Source organism: Macaca nemestrina, chromosome 5 (assembly GCF_043159975.1).
Source record: "Macaca nemestrina isolate mMacNem1 chromosome 5, mMacNem.hap1, whole genome shotgun sequence".
NCBI classification, from domain to species: Eukaryota; Metazoa; Chordata; class Mammalia; order Primates; family Cercopithecidae; genus Macaca; species Macaca nemestrina.
This window is the reverse complement of record NC_092129.1, coordinates 126,223,798-126,246,748: the sequence shown is the minus strand read 5'-3', so window position 1 is coordinate 126,246,748 and position 22,951 is coordinate 126,223,798. Positions and strand designations below refer to the sequence as shown.

Genomic DNA, 22,951 nt, shown 5'->3' with positions numbered 1-22,951 from the left:
GCAGTACAATCCAGCAACCGTTTAAAGTAAACAGAAAGTATGGTGTACTATTAAGCTTAAAAAAAAAAAAAAAAAAAAAAAAAAAAGCCATTTCCAAAGATTCTTATCTGGTCCTCCTTAGGAAGGCTTATTCCACCTGAGGCAATTGCAGCAACGAAGAGCTCCGCGGCTTCCTCTAAGGCACAGGCAGCGTAATTCACATTCAGCAGAAAACCCAGGGACTACACTAGCCTTTGAAACTGAACCAAGTTCTGTGGCCACAGTGTGGCCTTCATTTCAGCTGGGGCTAGAGAGAGACGGCGGCGGTGGAGGCAGCAGAAAGAGAACTCCGCAAGGGAGCTCCGGCGCTGTCCGCGGCTCTTCAGGGCAGCACGGTGCCGGGCAGGCATCCTCTCCAGCCAGGGCTCTTGCAGCAACGCCCTCTCTCTTCAGGCACCATCTGCTGCGTCCCTGGGCCTGCCAGGCGTTCCGGAGCCGCAGCTCTCTACCACTTCGGTGCTACGCCCTCCCGTGACTTAACTTCGCAGTCATCTTTCCTCTGACTCTTCGCTTCTTCCCGGGAGTCGGCGAGCGGTTTCAGTGGGAGGTACCTCGAAGCCGAGAGGCTGCAATGCAACAGCTTGTGGTGACATCAGCGCAAAGCAGGCCGAGTCCGGCGACTGGGGAGAGGGGCAGCTCGGGTTCAAAGACCGCGGAAACCCGGCCGACTACTTCAAAATGGGAAGGGATCCGTAGTACTTGCGGAGGCAGAACCTGGCACTGGGAGATCCGCGAAGAAATTATTTTGTGAAAGTCCGGAGACCGCACTCATTTGAATACTAAATGGGAAAAGGGGGGCTACATAGGTCCTTATCCTTCAGTTGAAACCACACTTTTACACTGAAGAATCTGATGCTTCAGCAGCATCTGCGATGCAAAGTGCAGATCACTTTGAAGTTGGGAGTGTTTTGCCGTTCCTTTTTGAAGCCCAAGTTCAAATTTAACTGTTCTCCAGAGTAAAGTATTCCTACCAGTGAGGGGCTCTCAGCACTGCTGACATGAATATTAGTAGTTACTAATTACCATACAGTACTCTTGAGGTTAACACAAGGCCCAAGAGTGGTACTCACTGACTCCAGATATTTATTTTAATAAACAAAATCACCTCCACAGATTTTTATCTACTGAACACCCTTTTAAAAATACTGTTTGAAAATAAATTCAGCAAGCCAACTCAGTCTTTGTAGGAAAATTAATAGTTTTATTTAAATAAAATCTAAACATTCTCTATTTTACAAAATAAGAAACATCGTCAGAGTATCAGAGTTACAAATGAAGTGGTCTTTCTTCAGTCTCACAAAATAATCATTTGAACATGAACAAAACTGTGCTCACTCCAAATGAAGAAGGCAGTTCTAGTAAGACTTTATACTTTCTTTGTTAATTTTACAGAAAAGATGTGGAGGAAACTTTTGTGCCTTTAATGAGAAAACATTATCTCAATATTCATTCTATAAACCTGAGTTGAATCTTTAAAAGAAAAACAAAAAAACCTTTTCATAACTCATGAACTCATCCGTAACTATCGGTAACTCATCCATTCAACAACTATTAGATTATTAGATGCAACTCAGTATGTGGCCATCACTGACTATATATATGACTATCTATACAGAAAAAGAGAGTATTAAAAATATCCATCAACATCACAATATCAATGGCAATTTTTCATGTTCAAGACGTGAAATATTTCAACAAGCACCTGATTCTGTGGTGTTGAAGCACACAGGCTGTAATAAGGCACTGATAAGAGAAAGAAAAATGGTCTCATAGTTACCAGGCGTGAACCGTGGATTGGGCACTAGGCTGGGAAATAGTAGAGACCAAGAGTCTTACTCCCAACTGCAGCTCTCTTGATATGTAAGCCTAGAAAACTACTTATTCATGGCAATATGAGTAATAAAGTTTCTTTGAAACCTGTATGAGTGCCTTTCTCTAAACACTCTAAAATCCTTACAGAACTTTTCATAATAAAGAATGGCTCTAATTCAGTCCACCTTAGACTCTAACTCTGAATCATCAGCACAATATTATTCTAGGCTTATGAAAAGCTAAGAGGAGCAACACATAACCTCACATTTGAGGTGGGTAGTACATTTTAAAACTGCACAGATAATTCATTCATAAATTAAATGATTCAAAAAAATAGTGCTCACTGTCTGCCAAAGAACATGGTAAGCACTGGAAAAATGATGTTGTGAAGACACAGCCACCACTGTCCTTACACCACTTACACTAGAGTGGGAATGTGAATGAGAAAATGGCCATGACACAGTTTGGAAGTAAACAGTGCTAAGGGAAAATATTCCCTAGTTAATTATGTTCAAGTATATACCATTTATTTAACATCTAAATTCCTTTTTTATTGAACTGATTTTTATATTGATTAAAATTTGTGACAATAATTTACATATATCTTTGTTACTTGAAATCACATTCCAAAGTCTTACCTGGATGACATGTAAGAGCTGATATATAGAGCAGAACCGGAGTGGTTTATTTTTCCCCAAAAATTTGGTTTAGACAGCTACTATAAATGTGATCGTCTCTAATGTTAATAAAATCAAGATATACTAAACCATGTTAAATATTAATCACGACATCTAGATCCCTCACATTTTCTTTTTTTCTGAGACAGGGTCTTGCTCTGTCGCCCAGGCTGAAATGCAGTGGCGTGATCACAGTTCACTGCAGCCTTGACCTCTTGGGCTCATGTGATCCTCCTGTCTCAGCCTCCCAGGTACAGGTGTGCACCACTACACCTGGCTAATTTAAAAAACTTTTTGTGGAGATGGCGTCTCACTCTGTTGCCCAGGATGGTCCTGAACAGCTGGACTCAAGCAGTCCTCCTGCCTTGGTCTCCCAAAGTGCTGGGATTACAGGCATGAGTCACTGTGCCCAGCCCCCTCACATTTTCATAATGAGAGAAATACATAATAAGGTAAGTAAAGCTTTCCTGAAAAATAGCATACACTATTATTTCATAATACAGAAATCATAATGCTGTTTTCAAAATGTAGCTTTACTTACTTTATGTAGCCTACTAGATAAAATCCAGCTAAACTATCTACTAAACCAGATGATTTCAGAAAAGTACACACTACTAACTGAATTATAAGCAAAACAGTAACATTTTCTCATTTTATATTCCTAAAGTTTAATTAAATCTTTTAAAAGGAAAGTCCCTGAAAAATCTTCCCACTAAGTGCAACAATGTACATCATAGAAAAGTTTTATCATTCACATTTATTATTATTTATATATTATTTACTCATAGAAAAGAGCAATTTTATCAGCTGAAACATGGAGGTTTTAGGCTTGAAGGATTGGAGTTATTAAGTTCAATGCACAGTAAGTGACAAATATCTACGTAAGTAAATGCACTATTATCCATGAAATAACTCTTGGCCTGATAGCTCTTGAAATCAGGATTAGAAGTCAAACAAGGGATATGCGTTTTGTGCTGCAAGTACAAAAACAGGCATTAAGAGCAACAATTGTTCTTTCTAAAACAAATATGCCATTAGCTAATGAAAACTGAAAGCATACTATATTTTGAGTTTTCAAACTATTAAATTTCTTCACATAAAGGGCTAAAGGTTTCCAAAGATATACATCATATGAATGGGCAATAACTACTTATTTCCTGGGAATATAGTTTATATTTAGAGGAAAGTAGAATGTTCTGACCCTAAAGTAAACCAATTTAAAAACAAGAGTTCACGGACTGATCTTGACAGGAGTTTATCTTGATGTGAACCTTAGTTAATATCTTTAATGAGCACTTGCTCTTCTTCCTTAAGTCACAACAATACTAAGACTATGCCTTTCCCATATCTTCAATGAGGTTTTCTGGTAACAATGAAAAAAAAATTCTATGTAACAGAAGATGATTCTATATATAAATCTTATTAATTGAAATATATACATATTTCACATATTTTTATATATATATATATATGTAATGTCAAAAAGTTCATTTAAAGAAAAGCTATCCAGCAAGCAGAAGCAACTAACATGTTAATGGCCCTATTCAATTTTCTTCAGAGAAACAAAAACCAAACAAAATCTGGAAATACTTTTCATATTAAAATATTGACAAAAGAAATTAAGCTTGAAATGAAGATAACTGGAGATATGTGAGAACAGGATCTGTGAGCACAGACATTTTCTTGTTGTATCCAGTTCTTGAGCAGCTCCAGTTATTAATGAATGATTAGAGACCTAGATAAACATTTACCAGTCAAATGTTCTTTTCAAGAAACCAGTGTATAATTTCATAACAAGGCAAATTCTTCTCTGTCTCTCTCTCTCTCCCACATACCTTTAGGCAACTTTCCATATTAATAAAATACATTACGAAGGTCTCCTTTTATCAAAGGAGGGCCTATAATGATAGTAGATACCACAGTTTGGCTCTTTTGTTGGATCACTCTAAAATGGTGATACAGGTTTATCAAGGTAAAAGCAAAACAAAATAACAAATACCAAAAAATCCGACATTATAAAATCTCTGACTGGAACTGCCTTCAGAACAACCAACTTTAATTCCTCAATCTTAAATGAAAGAATAAAAATTAAGAGGAGCTCTGTGACATAAAGGGTCGGAGCATTAGTTAGCGGCAAAACTGAAAAGAGAACCCATGTTGCAAAGTTCCCTTTTGACAGCCCTTTCTGAGAAGTATGGTATATTCCTTGTATTATGTGAAAAAGAAGGCATCCACCTGTTATGTGTAGTTTGTGTGGATAAGAATATGAGGTGTTAATAATACCACACAGCAGATCAGCTCCACCTCTTCATAGCTAGGTGTGGTCTCTGCCTCAGTAAGACTTCTCTCTTGACCAGTATATGCAGTATTCTTTCTTACTAAAATTGTTAAATGCCACTTTGCTGGTTTTAACAATAAACACGTTAGGTTTATTAAATAATGTGACCTTCCTATAAAAGTCATGCATCAAGTTACAGTGTCTATAGTAGAAATATTTTCACCATTAAAAATACCAGAGGAAGGTAACAGGCAACCCCTTTGCTAATGTAGCTTCATTAACAAAAATCCAATTATTAAGGAATTTTCCCTAACAAAAACCTCTTCTGCAAAAGCTTTATCTAATTTCCCCACTCTTAATAAAAATGGAGAATAATTTGTCAGTGACCTCTATATAACAATATGAACACTTTAAAAGTACTATTAAAGCATTTTTTGGACAGTTTGATTTTCAATAAGGTGACATCAAAGGTTGTTTTTGGATCACTTGATAAACACCATAATAAGAATTTGTGCTTAAACTGCCTGTCTTCCTTAGCCCCATGCTACTTGGCATTTTAGTTTACCGAATATTAAAATAATGATATCTGGGTTAAACAATGCCTTCACCTGGACCAAACAAAATTCATTACAGTATAAATTAGGCATATGTTCTGTTCTTTGTGTCTGGTTTCAACTTCACTTAAAAATCCTCTGCTCCATGTAATTCTATGTCCATTTGAAAATAAAAAGACGTATTCAGAGAGACTTGTACTGGAGATGTATTCATTTGTGGCGACAAAATGAATTACAATTGGGACAGCAACACAGTGGCCAGAAATAAACTGTAAGCAGGTTCTGAGGTAAGGCATTTTTCACAATGGTATAGATCAGGGGTATCCAATCTTTTGGCTTCTCTGGGCCACACTGGAAGAAGAAGAGTTGTTTTAGGCCACCCATAAAATACACTAACAGTAATGACAGCTGATGACCTTAAAAAATGGCAAAAATAAATCTCATAATGTTATTTAAGAACGTCTATGAATTTGTGTTGGGCCACATTCAAAACCATCCTGGGCCACAGGTGGGCCGTGGGCCATGGGTTGGACAAGCTTGGCCTAGATAGAGGTGGGGAGGGTACAGATTTAGCTAGGACTCATTAAAGCATCAAGTTTCTTTGATTTTCATTGAAATTAAATCATTCAATATGGTGATAATGGTTACTTCATAATGATCAGAAGACCTGATTGGCTGTTCATCACATAATAGGAATTACTGGGATGCATTCCTTGTATACAGTCAGTTACATATGTCTTTGATAAATAATAATGTGGAAATACTAATGTTACTTAATAATGTGGTTTAGATTTGAAGATAATCTTGAGCTAGGAGTCTTCAGATAGGAGGTAGGGATAGAGGGAACACCAAAGGGGTTTCTTTCTTCTTGCCTGGAGACAAACAGAATCGCTCTGCTATTCATTCCAGCAATTTATAACAGTGTGCATAGAATTTAACTGTCATAGAGAAGTGTAAGTGGAAAATGGTACTCTAACTTACCAACAGTGTAGAAAACACCTCACCCTTCAGACATGTTAGTCCAATGACTAGTACTTAGAAGTAGAAAAACTTATGAACAACAGAACTTATATATAATCAAAATAGTTTTAAAATGTCAAGCTAACTAACATAAAAGATAACACCAATCTATTTTCAGAATCTCAGAATAGTTTTCACTGAGTGAGTTAGGACATTTGGTTTAGAATAGCATTTGCTTTAAGTATTATGTTTGGGTTGATATCTTAAACATGAATGAATGAATTTTGTCCCTGTCTTTATAAGAAAACCTCAAGTAACTATTAACAGCTATTTCTTAAACTATAGAAAGAAAAACAGAATCGGGGAAGTCTAGCAAACCTGCTTTAAATCCTCTATTATGGGCCCAGTGAATATGAGGCACCCCCTGCTGAGTGACTGGGTAATAGCTTTTATTCTCTGTTCTGCTCAGAAGGCAGTTTATTTTGCACTAAGAAAAACTATTATAGGATTTTATCTGTGACGTTAGGTTAAACTAAAGCTACCAGATAGATTAATGTCAAACTAGATTGTATTTCAAAGTCAATAAGGAGGACAGACTCAGTCCTTCACTTCTTTTCTGTTTTACTTTTAGGAATTATAACTAGCTTTTCACTCAATACAAATCATTCCATTTAAAAAATTTTAAAAACTTTCTAAAAATTATGTTAAAACTAATGTTTAACAAAAGTCTAAGGCCCAACAGAAACTAAATTAAGTACTGAACTGTAAACAAGTCAATTTACTACTTTAACCAAGAAAGAATCACTAAAACAATGAAATGTTTGGCTCCATCTCAGTAGCAGCAGTAGTGGTGATCACTGGAACCACTACCATCAACATCATCATTATCATCATCACCCTTATCATATCACAGCACCTACATAACATCAGTTTCTAAGACTGTTTTACATGTTTATCTCACATTTCTCATAGCAGCTAGTTTTATAGAACATGTTCCTTAAGTGGGTGTTCTTGGTATTTTGGATTAAAATGAACAATGGCTGGCTATTCAGGCTGTCTAAATTAGGCTACAGCAAAGATGATAAGAAAATTCCCCAGAGAAAATACTAGATGTGAAACATGGGTGACAAATAAAGTTTACACAAAGCATTGCATCATTTTCATCAAAAGAATCAGGTTCTGACACCATCTGTGTGACCTTGGACAAGTCACTTTACCTCCTTGGGCCTAGGCTTCTTTATAATAAGATGGGGAATAGTAACAGCATCTACCTCTCATGACTGTTAACAGGATTAAAGACAAATTAAAGTAGGGCTTGACACATAGTAAGCCCATAATAAATTGATTTATTGATTATTATAATTACTATTTTTAAAGAATACACACACACACACACACAGATAAACAGAATTAGTGGTTGTGTGAGCTACCATAATCATATTCTTGTCCTTTTTAACCTATGGCACTGGAATATACTAAATGCAGAGTATTGGTCTACTTGAAAACTTTTTTTTTTAAGTCACTGGGTTTCAAGATACTGAAAGTATGCCATGATGTTCTTTATTGCTGAATTTCAATAAAATCAATCAACTCTTTCCAAATAATCTGAAAGCAAACAAACACAGCATGCTACATGGTTTATTTTAGGAGAAATTATCACTCTATATTTCTTCACAATCAAATAAGACAATCACTCTAGCTATTAATGGTAATGTTTGGGGTTTTCAGTTTGCAAAACACTTTCAGTGCAATGGTGAGAAAGCTCCTCCTATCTCTTGCTTTTTCTTACTTTCAATTCTCCACGTGAAGAGCCACAGTTTTCACTGTACTTGGGAAGACCAAAGGGGAGGCACCCAAAAGTAGCAGCACCAGTACTATTACTTTTGTTCACTGTCTTACAAGTAGTTAGAAGCAGCAAAGAGAAATGAAGGTCTTTTTTTTCTAAACAAATGCACAGGAAACCGAATGAAATGTTTCACAATTTAACCACTTAATGTGGTTAAATTTCATTAGTATAAACAATGCTTGATTACTGTCATTTAATCTTTAAGGTGCTGACAGGGTTCTATAGAGAATTCCAAACTTACTGACAAAGGAAGAGTTGCTCCCAAGATCTCTCCCAGTCTTTGATGAAGCAATTGCCACAGAACTATGCTTTTCTAATAGAGGAGTCTCTCATATGAAATCTTCATTTTGCAAATCAGAAATATAAAATTTTGACAGAGCAATGAAGGAGGTCAAGTCAACAATAAGAATGTTTCTTTCACCTTCAAGAATCAAGAACTAAATACAGAATCACAGATTTGTGAGCCCTGAAGGAACTGGGCTTCAAAGGCGTTTAATAAACTGCAAATAATCATAATAGTAACAACAATACAAAGAAAAAGAAGGTATTTTTCAAGACTCAGTCATCTAAATAATGTTATCGAAGACAAGCAAATGAAAGAGTATGTCAAATATAACTGCATAGAATTTGGAAGTCCATTTGATTCATACCCATTTCTCAAAGAAAATAATTTAGGTTTTATAAACTGTTATTTGGTCTTAGTTTATTCTTTATGCACTAATGGTGCAATATATCTTTGCCAGTGAAACACATCTCATAAATATAACAGGAGCTGTGAAACCTTAAAGGTTTATATCAGCTCCATATAGAAAATCGTTTGCTATTTAGGACCCTTTGTTTCCAGGGATGAACCTATCTTTGTCCCCTATACAGATGTGACTTCTGTTCTCACTGTCATAAATAAGGCCGAATCCAATGCCATGGAAACTGGCCTACCATTTTTATCAAATGTTTCATTCATTAAGTGTCACCAATCACTGTTGAGTGGCAGTTATTTCTTGGCACTGAGGAGCTTATATCATGCAATAAAAAAAAAAATTCACCTCTAATCCTCTGGGGCATGAGCCTAAGGTCTTTGTGTAATGAAACAGATTACAACATGGAACTCCATATTGCCTTTAAAAATATGAGCTTTTAGAAGAAAAATGTCTGTGGAAGAAATTAAATTAAGAAGGATGAGAAGACAGTTATAAAAAGAAAGGGCAGAAAAGACGGTAATTTACCACTGAAGAAAATGCTGGGAGATAAACATCTGCAATAGAGTTCAAACCACAGCCCCAGTCACCACGGATGGCAATTGTGAATGACTTCAGAAATGGACCCTATGATGTCAGTTCCTGGCTTGCCTGGAACTTTGCCAAGCACCCTTTGATCTGATTTTATCTCAGGCCTTATTCCACAAAGGCCCAAATCACCAGTAGCCTTGTAACTGCCCCACCTGTCTGGGTGTTACTTCCATATATGCTCATTCTGGCTCAAATATTGTATGACAATCATTATTAGAAGGTTCTACGAAATAGGCAATCTCCTTTCTGTACAAATTAGAAACTTCATTGACAATAAAAACACTTCGTAAAAATGGACAGTTCCCTACCTTGAACACCTCAAGCTGCTGATTAATTGTCTCCGTTTCCATGCCAACAGGACCTTGTGACTCTTCATGTTCTTCGGCTTTCTGGAGCAGAGTAGAGAATTCTTTCAATTTGCTGTAAAATTCTTCAAGACGCTTAATTGTCCCTTCAACCTGCTCTTCTCTGGCTTGGGCTCGGTCCAGTAACTTGTTGCATTGTTTGCTTAAGGCCTCCAAGTCCCTTTTGATTCCAACAAGGTCAGGAGAGGTTTCTTCTGTGGCTAACATCATCTTGCAGGTTTTATTGGCATTGTCGTTGCTTGCTATGAGGGCTTCTAGTTTCTTTAGAAAGGCTTTTATAGTTTCCTTTTGCTTTTGCAATGTTTCTGCATCTCTCCCCACTGGAGCCATGCTATCCAGTTCATCATCAAACTCTGCAAACTGAGAAAACATTTCTCGAATGGTATTCTGGAAATGCCCAATGCCCTGAAGCTTGGTTTCTAAGAAAGAACACTTTTCATCAACCTGCTGACTTAGTGCACTATGCTCTTGAGCTATGGTTTCCGCTTGTAATAAAACATCAGAGGTTCCCTTTGAGTCTGAGGCCTCTACCACAAGGTCCTGTGCAAGTCTTTTAGCCAAATCTACCTGATGCTTCAAGGCCTGAAGTGATTTCTGCTGAGTCTGCAACATGGTCAGGTATTTGTTACTGTAAGCCTGGGGTCCCAGGGAATCATAGATATCTAGCTGCTCCTTTGCACAGTGAAGCTGCCTTTTAGATTCTTTGGAAACTTCTTGAAATTCTTTAAACTTCTGAGCCATGTTCTCTAGAGAGAATTTCTTACTGTGAAGTTGTTCAGTGACCATGTCCACCTTCTGGATCAGTGACTTATTCTCATCTGTAACAACTTCTTTATCTATCTCACAGACACTGAGCAAGCTATTGGCTGTGTTGTTCAGTAATTCTACCATACCAAAGTGTTGGTCCATTTCCTTCTGCAGAGACTTTAACTTGGCAATAGAATTCTCTCCTTCAGCAGGATCCAAGCAAAATTTTATTTCCTCCAGGTTGTTTTGGCATTTGTCTATCCATGGCCGGAGAGTCTCTACTTGCTCTTTATACTTAAGGGCTTTTTCCAATGAATCTTTTAACTTGTTTTCTCTTTCTTTCACCTGCTTATTAAATGTATCCCAACTGGTTTTAATTGTATTAAGCTGTAACTGTAAGGCTGCCTTCTCAGACCCTTGTGTTTTTAATAACAGATTTTCACCTTCTGCAATGGTTTTTTCATAAATATGAGACTGAGCAGTCAAAGTTTTACTAAAGTCTTTATGATCTTTAATTAACGACTCCAAGACATTGAGTTTGGCAGATATTGGATGAGACTTGTTTTGCTCTTCTTTCTTTGTATCTAGCCAAGCCTGAAAATCTCTAGACATTTGCTGAAATTGATGAGAGCTTGCACAGGCTGACTGAAGGTGCTGGACATGACTCTCTAGAAATAAAATTACAAGATATGTTTATTTTATATCAAAATGTTAATTTAATCTATGAAAAGCCAAAATAAAAATCTCTGAATATATAGAATTGTTGAAAAGCAAGGGCTTTTAGCATTGACTATAAGAACTACAAGTGAACTTAAGATATTGACAAAGGGGAAAAGAGGTAAGAGGTAGGCACAAGAAAATACACAATCAAGAAAAGATGCAGGAGACAGATGAGAGGGGAAAACAAAGAATAAGGAAATAAGTAAAAATGCGTCAAGGTGCAGGGAGTGGCCATGCCACACATCATCTGCTGTGCTGGTGTCTTCTCTATTCTAATATGGAGAAGTGATGACGGCCAAGTTCTCAATTATGTTGATAAATAATCCATCTGTTATCAAATATGACTTTTTCACATCTATGACTTTTTTTTTTTTTTTTTTGAGGCAGAGTCTCACTCTGTCGCCCAGGCTGGTGTGTAGTGGCGCGATCTCGGCTCACTGCAAGCTCCGCCTCCTGGGTTCACGCCATTCTCCTGCCTCAGCCTCCCGAGTAGCTGGGACTACAGGCGCCTGCCACCACGCCTGGCTAACTTTTTGTATTGTTAGTAGAGATGGGTTTTCACTGTGTTAGCCGGGATGGTCTCGATCTCCTGACCTTGCGATCCACCCGCCTCGGCCTCCCAAAGTGCTGGGATTACAGGCGTGAGCCACTGCGCCTGGCCATGTCTATGACTTTTACATATTATGGAGGCAACATAATGTAGCACATAAAAACTACATGAGTTTGTATCTTGGTTTAACCTCTTCAGAATTGGAAAACCCCAGGCAAATGATTAAACCTCTAAGCCTAATTTCTACCACTGTGAATTGACAATATTAATGGTAGGTGCTGTACAGATTATAGTACATGTAAAGTTCTTAGTTTAATACCTATCACATAAAAGTGTTCATACCATTAAGAATAATAATGATAATAGCTGATATTTACTATTGTTAATATCATGTCAAACAAAGGAATAAGTCTGAAACAGTTGCTGTGATCAGTAAATCCAATCAATTAAAAAGCATAACTTGAGTATTTACTAGGTGCAAAAAACTAGAAACTTTTCAAACAGAACAAACTTAACAACAAAATGTGCCTTTCTTCATCAGGGCTTTCTGAATTCTGATAACTCACTGCTACCTCTGACAAATATCAACACATCTGCCACAGAATTATAGCCACAGTGAGAGAGGAAAATAGTGACAAATGCCTCTCTTTGACACATTTCTCTAGAAAAGTTTTCTATGACCGCATAGATAAAGTAACAGCAGATGAGAAGATGATGCCAAGCCTTTTACTAACGATTCATGTTTTTTTCTGGCAAAATAAGATTGTCATACAGCAAAAAACATTTATATCTTTTAAAAACCAGTTTGGGGTACCTGAAATTTTAATAGGCCTTCAGGAAGTCAATTTTGCCAACAGATTATACGTGTAGAATGACCCTAACATTACATATGCCTAGGAATACAAAACTGCTCTCTGAGCTCCTATATTCATCCTCCTCTTCACTGATGTTAACAGTGGGGCAGAGTCTCTTTGGGGTCCTGGATTATTGGCAACATCTTGGAAATAAGCAATATATGACATCTATTTCTGACCAGGAGATACATGTATTAAAAGTAGACAAACCTGCTTTCTGTTCAATATCCTTAAATGATTTTAAGATGCCTTCTAGCTGCCTACTAAGTTCTGCTTTCAAGTACTCTTCTTTAACCAGTGCTGACAAATCCTCACAGAGTGCCTGGGCCACTTTTATCTGCTTCTTTTCCTGCTGTATTTCCTGCTTCATTTTTTGGGCTGTTTCCAACTGTTGGTTCATAGCGTCAGGGTGCGTGCTCACAGCCAGACTGCTGCTGAGTTTATTATCCAAGTCACTCAGTTTATCAGAAAGGCTTCTCAGCAGGCTTTGATACTGTGTGCTTTTAACAATGGCTTGGTCAATCCAGTCACATCTGTCACTCAGTTGCCCTGTTAGGCTATCCCATTTTTGGGTCACAGCTGCCAGTTGCTCTTTCACAATCCCATGTAAAGAAGGGTCTTCTCCAGGTCTGCTCAGAATGCCCTGACCAGCTGCTGTGAGCTGTTCATATTGAGGTTTCCGAGTGGCAAATTCTTGCAGCAGAATCTAAGGTAACAAGGGTAAATAAACACAAGTTATCATATAATTGATGGTAGAAAACACAGATTTTGGTGTCCACACAGACAGAAATGGTAATTATTTCTCTAGTTTCTGTTTTTTAGTTATTACTTTCCTACTTTTTACTTAAAGGGCAGTACAATTATCTTCAATCCAAAAAACTATGGTGCTTCCCAGAGATATCCTGTCTAGACTAATCCTATCCCCTTAAAGGAAAAACCTGGACAAAATGAACAAAAATTCATGCGTGAATTTTCATATGAAAAGAGAAACACTGCTGTTAGACAAGTTCACACTGCACTTACACCAAATTTGTTTTTACCCATTCATGTTTTTGTCTTTGTAGGATTTTTGGAATACCCTATGGAATTTTATATTAAAGAAAACACACAGTGATAAAGGTGTTAGAATATATTAACTCATGATGCACTGATTTACAAAGGTTTTTGTAACATAAAATTTATTGATGTTTACAGTCTTCATTATAAAGGTTTTAGCCAACAAATCATGCTGCTCAGAATGTACAGACTCAACCTGACTCATAAAATGAATGATCCAAAAAATCTCATTCTTTTAGTATCATATTTTATCTATCTTTTATACTTTTATCTATATTTATCTGTCTATCTCTGGGAGACTACCAAGAGTAGAGGCAATTATTTCTCCCCAGATATTTACTTTTATCTTTTGTTTTTATTGTCTTTGGATTATGAACAGATATGAACTCAAACATCTGACTTTTACCAAAACTTATTTGAATTTTCAGCTTATAAAACAGCCTCCCTGCTCTAAAGCCAGTACTCATACATTAAAAAAACTAACTGAAACCACCACTGAGCTTCTGCTATTACACCTGACTATAAAAACATTAAACATTAAAAAATAAAACTCTTTTTTTGGATTTTTTTCCCTTGTGGATTTATCTGCTTTGTAACTAGACTCATCTAACTAAGACCCTGTGTTTCAGGGTTCCCTCTCTGCTTCCCTTATTCTTTGTCCTCTTCTTGTTCTCTCTGTCCCCCATCAGAACTCAACTGGATGAGTTTTACAAGTTTCATTATCTACTACCATAATCAAAATAAATAAAACCTCAAAGGAGTAATTTCTAAACAGTAAAAAGTATATACTAGCTTCTCATAAAGATATTACTTAATTGCATTAATACTTCAAAGAAGGCCCTTTTAACAGGATCCGTACCACCCACAATATGACTGAAATAATCAGGAGACTTGGCCCATTCATGGGCTTCAAGGAGGCCTCTAAGATGCCTCATAGCTTTAGTTCTCTGGGGGATTCCCACTAATACCAGGACAGTATCTTATGGGCATCTGAAACATTACACATATACTTCAAAGCAGTTAAATAAAACACCTACTGACCAAAGTTAACATATTTATAATGAAAACATTGGTCTCAGTAACTCAAATTGCTGTGCACGAGAGACAGGTTATTAGGTAATACTCACCTGCACCTGCTGCCTTTGCGTGTTTAGCATATTTGGGTCAATTGACAAGGGCCCAAGAACACTGACCATAAGTTCTTTTTCCACAAGCCACTGTTTCAACTGGGCCTCTACAGTCTGGAACTGGGTTAGATTATTGGAGGATTCTTCCAGTTTTTGTTGTCTATCAATTGTTAATTGATTGAGTTCTTGCCACTTAGAATCTAAAAGAAAAACAATGAAACTGGTGTTTGATTTTTTTTTTGCATTTAACATGACTATGTCTATGAGGACTGTATGATATGATTCAAAATGATATATAATGGCTATAATCCCATTTTTATGACTCTTGTTACATAGTTACGTAAAGGACTAACCTAAGATTTTATAGGTCTGATGGTTGTATGTTAACTGAAGTATAGGGAAAAAAATTGTGAATATGATTTTAGAAGATATTGTAGAATATGGAATATTCATTAAAGCAGACAGGATTCTAAGATCTCTTGTTCCTTCTATAAGTCCTATAGAGTGTGTTTATTAAACTATGACTTACTAAAACAATGAACAATAATCCTTTTAATATAAAATCTTCACTTATTCATTCTAGGCAAATTGCTCCCAAATTTGTATATCTATCCCATTATTCTTTCCCATTCAAATTACACACTAACAACCAGCTGCTGGAAAGTTCCAGTAGGAAGTCTGACCAATTAAACTCAACATTAAAAAATAAAACTCATTATATTCCTCTCAAAACTGGTGGACTTTTATGACTTTTAGATTTCTTTCAAAGGTTATCTCTTCTCCCATGTCATAAAGATGCAATAATTCAGAAAATGCTTTTATGAGCTTCCTAAATCTATTATATCCTTGATCATAAAACCTTAAAGCCCTCCTTTACATTCTCAATGCCATAACTCCATTTTGGCCTTCATCATATGTTTTTTTAAATTATTTGTATTTTTTAAATTGATATATAATAGAAATGTATTTTTAGAGTGCATGTGATAATTTAACACAATCCATCCAGGTGATGAGCTAACAGCATCATGTTTTCCTAGACCAGTAGTTCACACACTTGAGCTGCATTAAGAATCACCTGGAGGAATCTTTAACACAGATTTCCGGGCTCTGCCTTGAGTTTTTGATTCAGTAGGTCTGGAGTAGTATCTGAAATTCTGCATTTCTAAAAAATTCCCAGGTGATGCTGTTGCTGCTGATCCCAGGAGCACATTGGAGAACTAATGACCTAGTCTAGCAGTCTTCTAACTAGTATCCCTGCTATTAGTGTTTCTCAACTGCAAGCCACTTGTTTCTAATACAATTTCCCTAAAAAGTGTCACTTTTAAAACTGTCACTTCCCTGCTCAAACCCTTCAACAACTAAGTCCTCGTTACCTAGACAATAAAATCTGAAGACCTTTGCCTGACATTTGAGGCCTCCCACAATCTCTGAAGGTTTGTACTCTGAGATGATCCTCTAATCTAGCCCTGATGATTTCACCCTTGTAATCCAAACAGGCTTCTGCTCACACAGGTCCTATGCCTGAGATTCTATACCTCCTCCCCATACATCCCAACCCTATCCTTCCTTTACATTCCATTGGATTTACCCTCTGCTAGGAAGCCTTTTCTGTTCTCTCCATCCTCAAGACAGTATGCTCCCTGTAGTCAAGGGTTACTAATCAGAGCACTTCTTCCAGCACTTCAACATAGTCACTCAATAAATATTCACTGATGGTGTGATCAGTTGATTTGAGAGAGTTTTCATTTAGCATAACACACTAAAGGAATGACTTTAATAGAACACAATCATTGAAACCTTATCTAATAACATCATTCCATATGACATTTTCTGGTCAAACACAATCTCACAACAAAATAATGCCATTAAAACAATAAATCAGGAAGGAAAAATATAAAAGCTCATCAAGAAGGTTTTCTGAACTACATATTCCTCATTCCCATTCCTATTCTAAAATAGTTTTTTTTACATGATATTACTTGGGTTTGCTAATACTCTCCCCAAGTAATTCTGAGATCCTAGAAGACAGCCACTGAATTAGGGGCAAATTAATTACAACTTGATAGGAATCTCTAAAGTTGGATTAAATATATCTCTGAACATGAAGATCCCTTAGGGTAACCTTTTTCAAACTAAAATATACTTAGAGATTTCTACATTTATCATAGCACACCTGACTCTAAAGGAAGGACAATATTTAGTAATGGAACAATTGAAAGTAAAATAGTTATTATAATCATAGTATGTATTTACATAGCACTTACATAGTATGTATTTACAAACAAATAGTGCCAGGTACTATTTGTTTGAGGCATATTCAACTTAACTTATTGGGTTCTCCAAATGAAACTACGAAGTGGGGAAAATTATTACCGTTCTCTTATACTCATTTTCTTTTTTTTCTACCCCCTTTACACTCATTTTCTACATCATTATAGTAATAAAAATTGGTAAGACAATAGGGCTTATAAAGAAAATTCTGTACCTCTGAGGAGCAGTGTATGCTCCTCTGTTTATACAAGGACAGAATGTGGGTAGGAGGATAATTTTGGATAAAAAATTGATTGCGGAAGAGCAGAAAAGCAAAAAGCACGGAGCAGGAGGGGTCCCAGAAGTAACTGCACGAAGGAGAAGGGAGCACACCTTTTCCAGATGAATGAAAGAAATATTTAAAATATAATATAGCTTGGAAATATATAAAGCATAATAAAGCACCAAAAGCTAGTAAAAAGTAAAGAAACATTAATGAAAACAGGTACTCAATGCACAGCACTTCATTAACTAGTATCTACATTCTTCATAAAAATAAATTTAATTACTGTGTTTACCGTAAAACACATAAGATATGCCAATTTTCTGCACAATATAATTTGAAATGACACTTTATGCAAAAAATAGATTCTGAAACATTAAAGCAAATCCAAAAAGTGACTCTGTTGAATGTTTTCTGATGAAGATTATGATTAACATGAAAAATGATTGCACTTTTCTTCACAGGCGTTCATCTAAGTAATGCAACATACCTATTTCTGTCAACATCTGTTTCCATCTGGGGGCCTCAGGAGTATCTGGGTTCTCCTCCAACAGCTCTGTCAACTTGTCTTTCAACTCCTGTACTTTGTTTACATTCTGCTTCAGTTCTGCCTCAAATGACTAACAAAGGAAAAATAATAATAAACTATGCAAACAGCAAAAGACAAAAATACAATAATGATAGAGGATTTTTTTTCTCTAGAATGACCAAAAGAGGAAGAAATCTACTGTTAAATGCTGTGGTGGGTGAGGGCCTGGATTTTGCAATTAATTATTTTCCTTTCCTCTTCTTAGCTCGTGTTCAACTGTGTGATAAAGGAATCCCCACAGAGGAACACTAGGACTATGGAGATAATGACTCTTGTCCCCATTAGTGAGAAAGAATTTCATATTTTCAAACAAGCCACTCTGGAATAAAGAAAGATGACATCAGTAAATTTTAATAAGTAAGAAAATCAGTCTTAATAAAGGCTGCCAGAAGTGGAGAATCTACACGTGAATAAGCACTTTTTTTGGGCAACACATTATAGAATTCAAATATAGGTTGTTAATTTGTAGAAATTTTGCCATCATTGCCACCATTATATAAAGCCATTTTCCCAACCTTGGCAGCTGTAGAAAGAAATACTATCTATTAAATAAAAGGAAGGCATTAGCACCCTATTTTTATATGACAGAGAATAGATCTCTCATACATTTAGCCCTTAAATAAATCTTTTCTAATAGCTGACTGGTTAACATCCCAGGCTTACACTGATTTAAAGGTGGCAAAGTGGCTTACACCAAACAGTTTGCTAATCTATAACGTGGCTGTGCCCAAAATTTTTTAAAAAGTAACTATTATTATCAATCTCTACAGAAAGGCACATTAAACAAAACTGTCAAATTATGTGCTAAAGTTTATAGAGCTAGAAAACAGAAGAGAGCTTCTGACTACCAGAGCTCCGTTCCAACTGCTAATCCATTCTCTTTCATGTCTTCCATAGGTGCACCCACAGAATATACCTTATTCTGCTCAACTTGAGTCTTCACAGCTTCAGTATCTGTAGGTGCAGGTGTCTGATGCCATTTCGTTGCAGTTTTGTTCATTTTCTGTAACCACTGCATCATTGCACTTGATTCTTCCTGAGCCTTTTGCAATTTGGAGAGTTTAGTGTTCAGTTCTGCTATTTTGTCCTTGAGTAAGAGGCCAAGATCTTCATAATCATGACTTATGTCAGTCATGTCCTTTTTAATGGATGTTAAACCTAGGAGTAAGAAAAACAACTATATTGACATATTTTCAGGACATTCGGAGCAGAGGTCTAGAAATAAAAGGTTTTTTTACATGATATTTTATAACGTCTAGTTTGTCACTATTAAGCCTAGTATGACAAAGTCATAAATGTTTTAGAAATAAAAGGTTGGATCATCTTATAATGCTATTTGATCACAAATAATTCAAGAAAATTGCATAATACAAGTAAACTAAAAAAGATATCTTAAATGTAATAAAAAACACAAACCACAAAATGTTACTTAGCAATATCTCAAACACCAAACTCAATAAATCAAGTCAAATAATGTTATCCCAAGTGACAATATATCTCAAATTAACCAAAAAGCAAGCAACAAAACCAAGAGTCAAGTTGAACAACTTGATTTTATTCATTTCAGATACACAAAACTGCATAAAATGTTATATAAATATAGTATCTATGGAGATTGTGACTATTAGACCAAATACCATTGTAATTCAGGCTTGAAATTTCAATATAACTACTGTTTGCCTCTAAGATTTTCTCTCATTAAAAAAAACCAAATTACATTAATCAATAACAAATTAAAATTAATATTCACCTTTATTTGCCCAAAATTCCTCAGTATTTGTGGCTGTTCCTTCACCATTTAATATTGCTCCACCTGCAAAAATATTAACACTAAAATAATCACAGAGTTTCATAGCATTTCTATACATTAACAGTAGATGGCATTAAATCAAACCCCATCAACAGTAATCACTTTAAAATGTTACTGCTATTTGAAAACATAAAATACTGACTCAACTTCAAAATCAAATGAATGTCTAAAATTTAAATATCAAACAATATCCTCTCTTCTATGTAAAATTTATTCTTAAAGTATTGTCTTAAACACTACCATTTCAGTATGTTTATATTATATAAATTAATCATTAAATATTAATTCAACAAAATTTTTGTGATGAAATCGCTTTATCATAATAAATTCCTCTATTCTAGGAAGAGTCATATTTATTAAATTGCATTTTAGAGCAATAAGTGGAAGCTTAGTTTTTTTTTAATTTGTATTTATTTTTATTTATTTTATTATATTTTAAGTTCTGGGATACATGTGCAGAATGTGCAGGTTTGTTACATAAGTATACACATGCCATGGAGGTTTGCTGCACCCATCAACCCATTATCTACATTATTTCTCCTAATGCTATCCCCCACTAGCCTGCCCACCCTCCAACAGGCTCTGGTGTGTGATGTTCCCATCCCTGTGTCCATGTGTTCTCATTGTTCAACTCCCACCTATGAGTGAGAACATGCAGTGTTTGGTTTTGTGTTCCTCTGTTAGTTTGCTGAGAATGATGGTTGCCAGCTTCATCCATATCCTGGGAAAGGACATGAACTATCATTTTTTTATGGCTGCATAGTATTCCATAATGTATATGTGCCACATTTTCTTTATCCAGTCTATCATTGATGGGCTTTGGGGTGGGTTCCAAGTCTTTGCTATTGTGAATAGTGCTGCAATAAACATAGGTGTGCATGTGTCTTTATAGCAGCATGATTTATAATCCTTTGTGTATATACCCAGTAATGGGATTGGTGGCCCAAATGGTATTTCTGGTTCTAGATCCTTGAGGAACCGTCACATTGTCTTCCATAATGGCTGAATTAATTTACACTCCCACCAACAGTGTAAAAGTGTTCCTATTTCTCCACATCCTCTCTAGCACCTGTTGTTTCCTTTTTAATGATTGCCATTCTAACTAGTGTGAGATGGTACCTCATTGTGGTTTTAATTTGCATTTCTCTAATGACCAGTGATGATGAGCTTTTTTTCACGTTTGTTGACCACATAAATGTCTTCTTTTGACAAGTGTCTCTTCATATCCTTTGCCCACTTTTTGATGGTGTTGTTTTTTTCTTGTAAATTTGTTTAAGTTCCTTGTAGATTCTGGATATTAGCCCTTTGTCAAGTGGATAGGTTGCAAAATTTTTCTCCCATTCTGTTGGTTGCCTGTTCACTCTGATGATAGTTTCTTTTGCTGTGCAGAAGCTCTTTAGTTTAATTAGATCACATTTGTCAATTTTGGCTTTTGTTGCCATTGCTTTTGGTGTTTTAGTTATGAAGTCTTTGCCCATGCGTATGTCCGGAATGGTATTGCCTAGGTTTTCTTCTAGGATTTTTATGGTTTTAAGTCTTATGTTTAAGTCTTTAATCCATCTTGAGTTAGTTTTTTTATAAGGTGTAAGGAAGGGGTCCAGTTTCAGTTTTCTGCATATGGCTAGCCAGTTTTTCTAACACCACTTATTAAATAGGGAATCCTTCCCCTACTGCGTTTGTCAGGTTTGTCAAAGACAAGATGGTTGTGGATGTGTGGTGTTATTTCTGAGGCCTCTGTTCTGTTCCATTGGTCTAAATGTCTATTTTGGTACCAGTACCATGCTGTTTTGGTTACTGTAGCCTTGTAGTATAGTTTGAAGTCAAGTAGCGTGACACCTCCAGTTTTGTTATTTTTGCTTAGGATTGTCTTGCCTATACGGGCTCTTTTTTGGTACCATATGAAATTTAAAGTTGTTTTTTCTAATTCTGTGAAGAAAGTCACCGGTAGCTTGATGGGGATAGCATTTAATCTATAAATTACTTTGGGCAGTATAATTATTTTCACGATATTGATTCTTCCTACCCATGAGCATAGAATATTTCTCCATTTGTTTGTGTCCTCTCTTATTTCTTTGAGCAGTGGTTTGTAGTTCTCCTTAAAGAGGTCCTTCACATCCCTTGTAAGTTGGATTCCTAGGTATTTTATTCTCTTTGTAGCAATTGTGAATAGGAGCTCACTCATGATTTGGCTGTTTGTCTATTATTGGTGTATAGGAATGCTTGCGATTTTTGCACATTGATTTTGTATCCTGAGACTTTGCTGAAGTTGCTTATCAGCTTAAGGAGATTTTGGGCTGAGACGATGGGGTTTTCTAAATATATAATCATGTCATCTGCAAACAGAGACAATTTAACTTCCTCTCTTTCTATCTGAATACCCTTTATTACTTTCTCTTGCCTGATTGCCCTGGTCAGAACTTCCAATACTATGCTGAATAGGAGTGGTGAGAGAGGGTATCCTTGTCTTGTGCCGGTTTTCAAAGGGAATGCTTCCAGCTTTTGCCCATTCACTATGATATTGGTTGTGAGTTTGTCACAAATAGCTCTCATTGTTTTGAGATACTTTCCATCAATACCTAGTTTATTGAGAGTTTTTAGCATGAAGGGGTGTTGAATTTTATCGAAGGTTTTTTCTGCATCTATTGAGATAATCGTGGTTTTTGTCATTTTATTGTGGAGGATAAGCTTTTTGATGTGCTGCTGGATTTGGTTTGCCAGTGTTTTATTGAAGATTTTCGCATTGATGTTCATCAGGGATCTTGGTCTGAAATTTTCTGTTTTTGTTGTGTCTCTGCCAGGTTTTAGTATCAGAATGATGCTGGTCTTATAAAATGAGTTAGGGAGGAGTCCCTCTTTTTCTTTTTCTTTTTTTTTTTTTTTTTTTTTTGTGATGGAGTCTTGCTCTGTCACCCAGGCTGAAGTGCAGTGGCGCGATCTCGGCTAACTGCAAGCTTCGCCTCCTTGGTTCATGCCATTCTCCCGCATCAGCCACCCAAGTAGCTGGTACTACAGGCACCCGCCACCTAGTCCAACTAATTTTTGTATTTTTAGTAAAGACGGGGTTTCACCATGTTAACCAGGATGGTCTTGATCTCCTGACCTCATGATCCAACCACCTCGCCTCCCAAAGTGCCAGGATTACAGGCGT

At 36.3% G+C, this 22,951-nt stretch overlaps 1 protein-coding gene across 36 annotated transcripts in view; it reads right to left on the bottom strand.

Moving 5' to 3' along the window:
- Positions 1-22,951, bottom strand: part of LOC105479539 (dystonin) — a 496,741-nt gene that overhangs the window by 82,690 nt on the left and 391,100 nt on the right. For all 36 annotated transcript variants that reach the window (XM_071095971.1, XM_071095969.1, XM_071095974.1 and 33 more), the window contains 6 exons: positions 19,744-19,806; positions 18,910-19,151; positions 17,895-18,024; positions 14,872-15,071; positions 12,899-13,394; positions 9,761-11,232 (listed from right to left, as the gene is read on the bottom strand). In XM_071095971.1, coding sequence (XP_070952072.1) covers positions 9,761-11,232; positions 12,899-13,394; positions 14,872-15,071; positions 17,895-18,024; positions 18,910-19,151; positions 19,744-19,806 — 2,603 coding nt within the window. The remainder of the gene's footprint in view (positions 1-9,760; positions 11,233-12,898; positions 13,395-14,871; positions 15,072-17,894; positions 18,025-18,909; positions 19,152-19,743; positions 19,807-22,951) is intronic.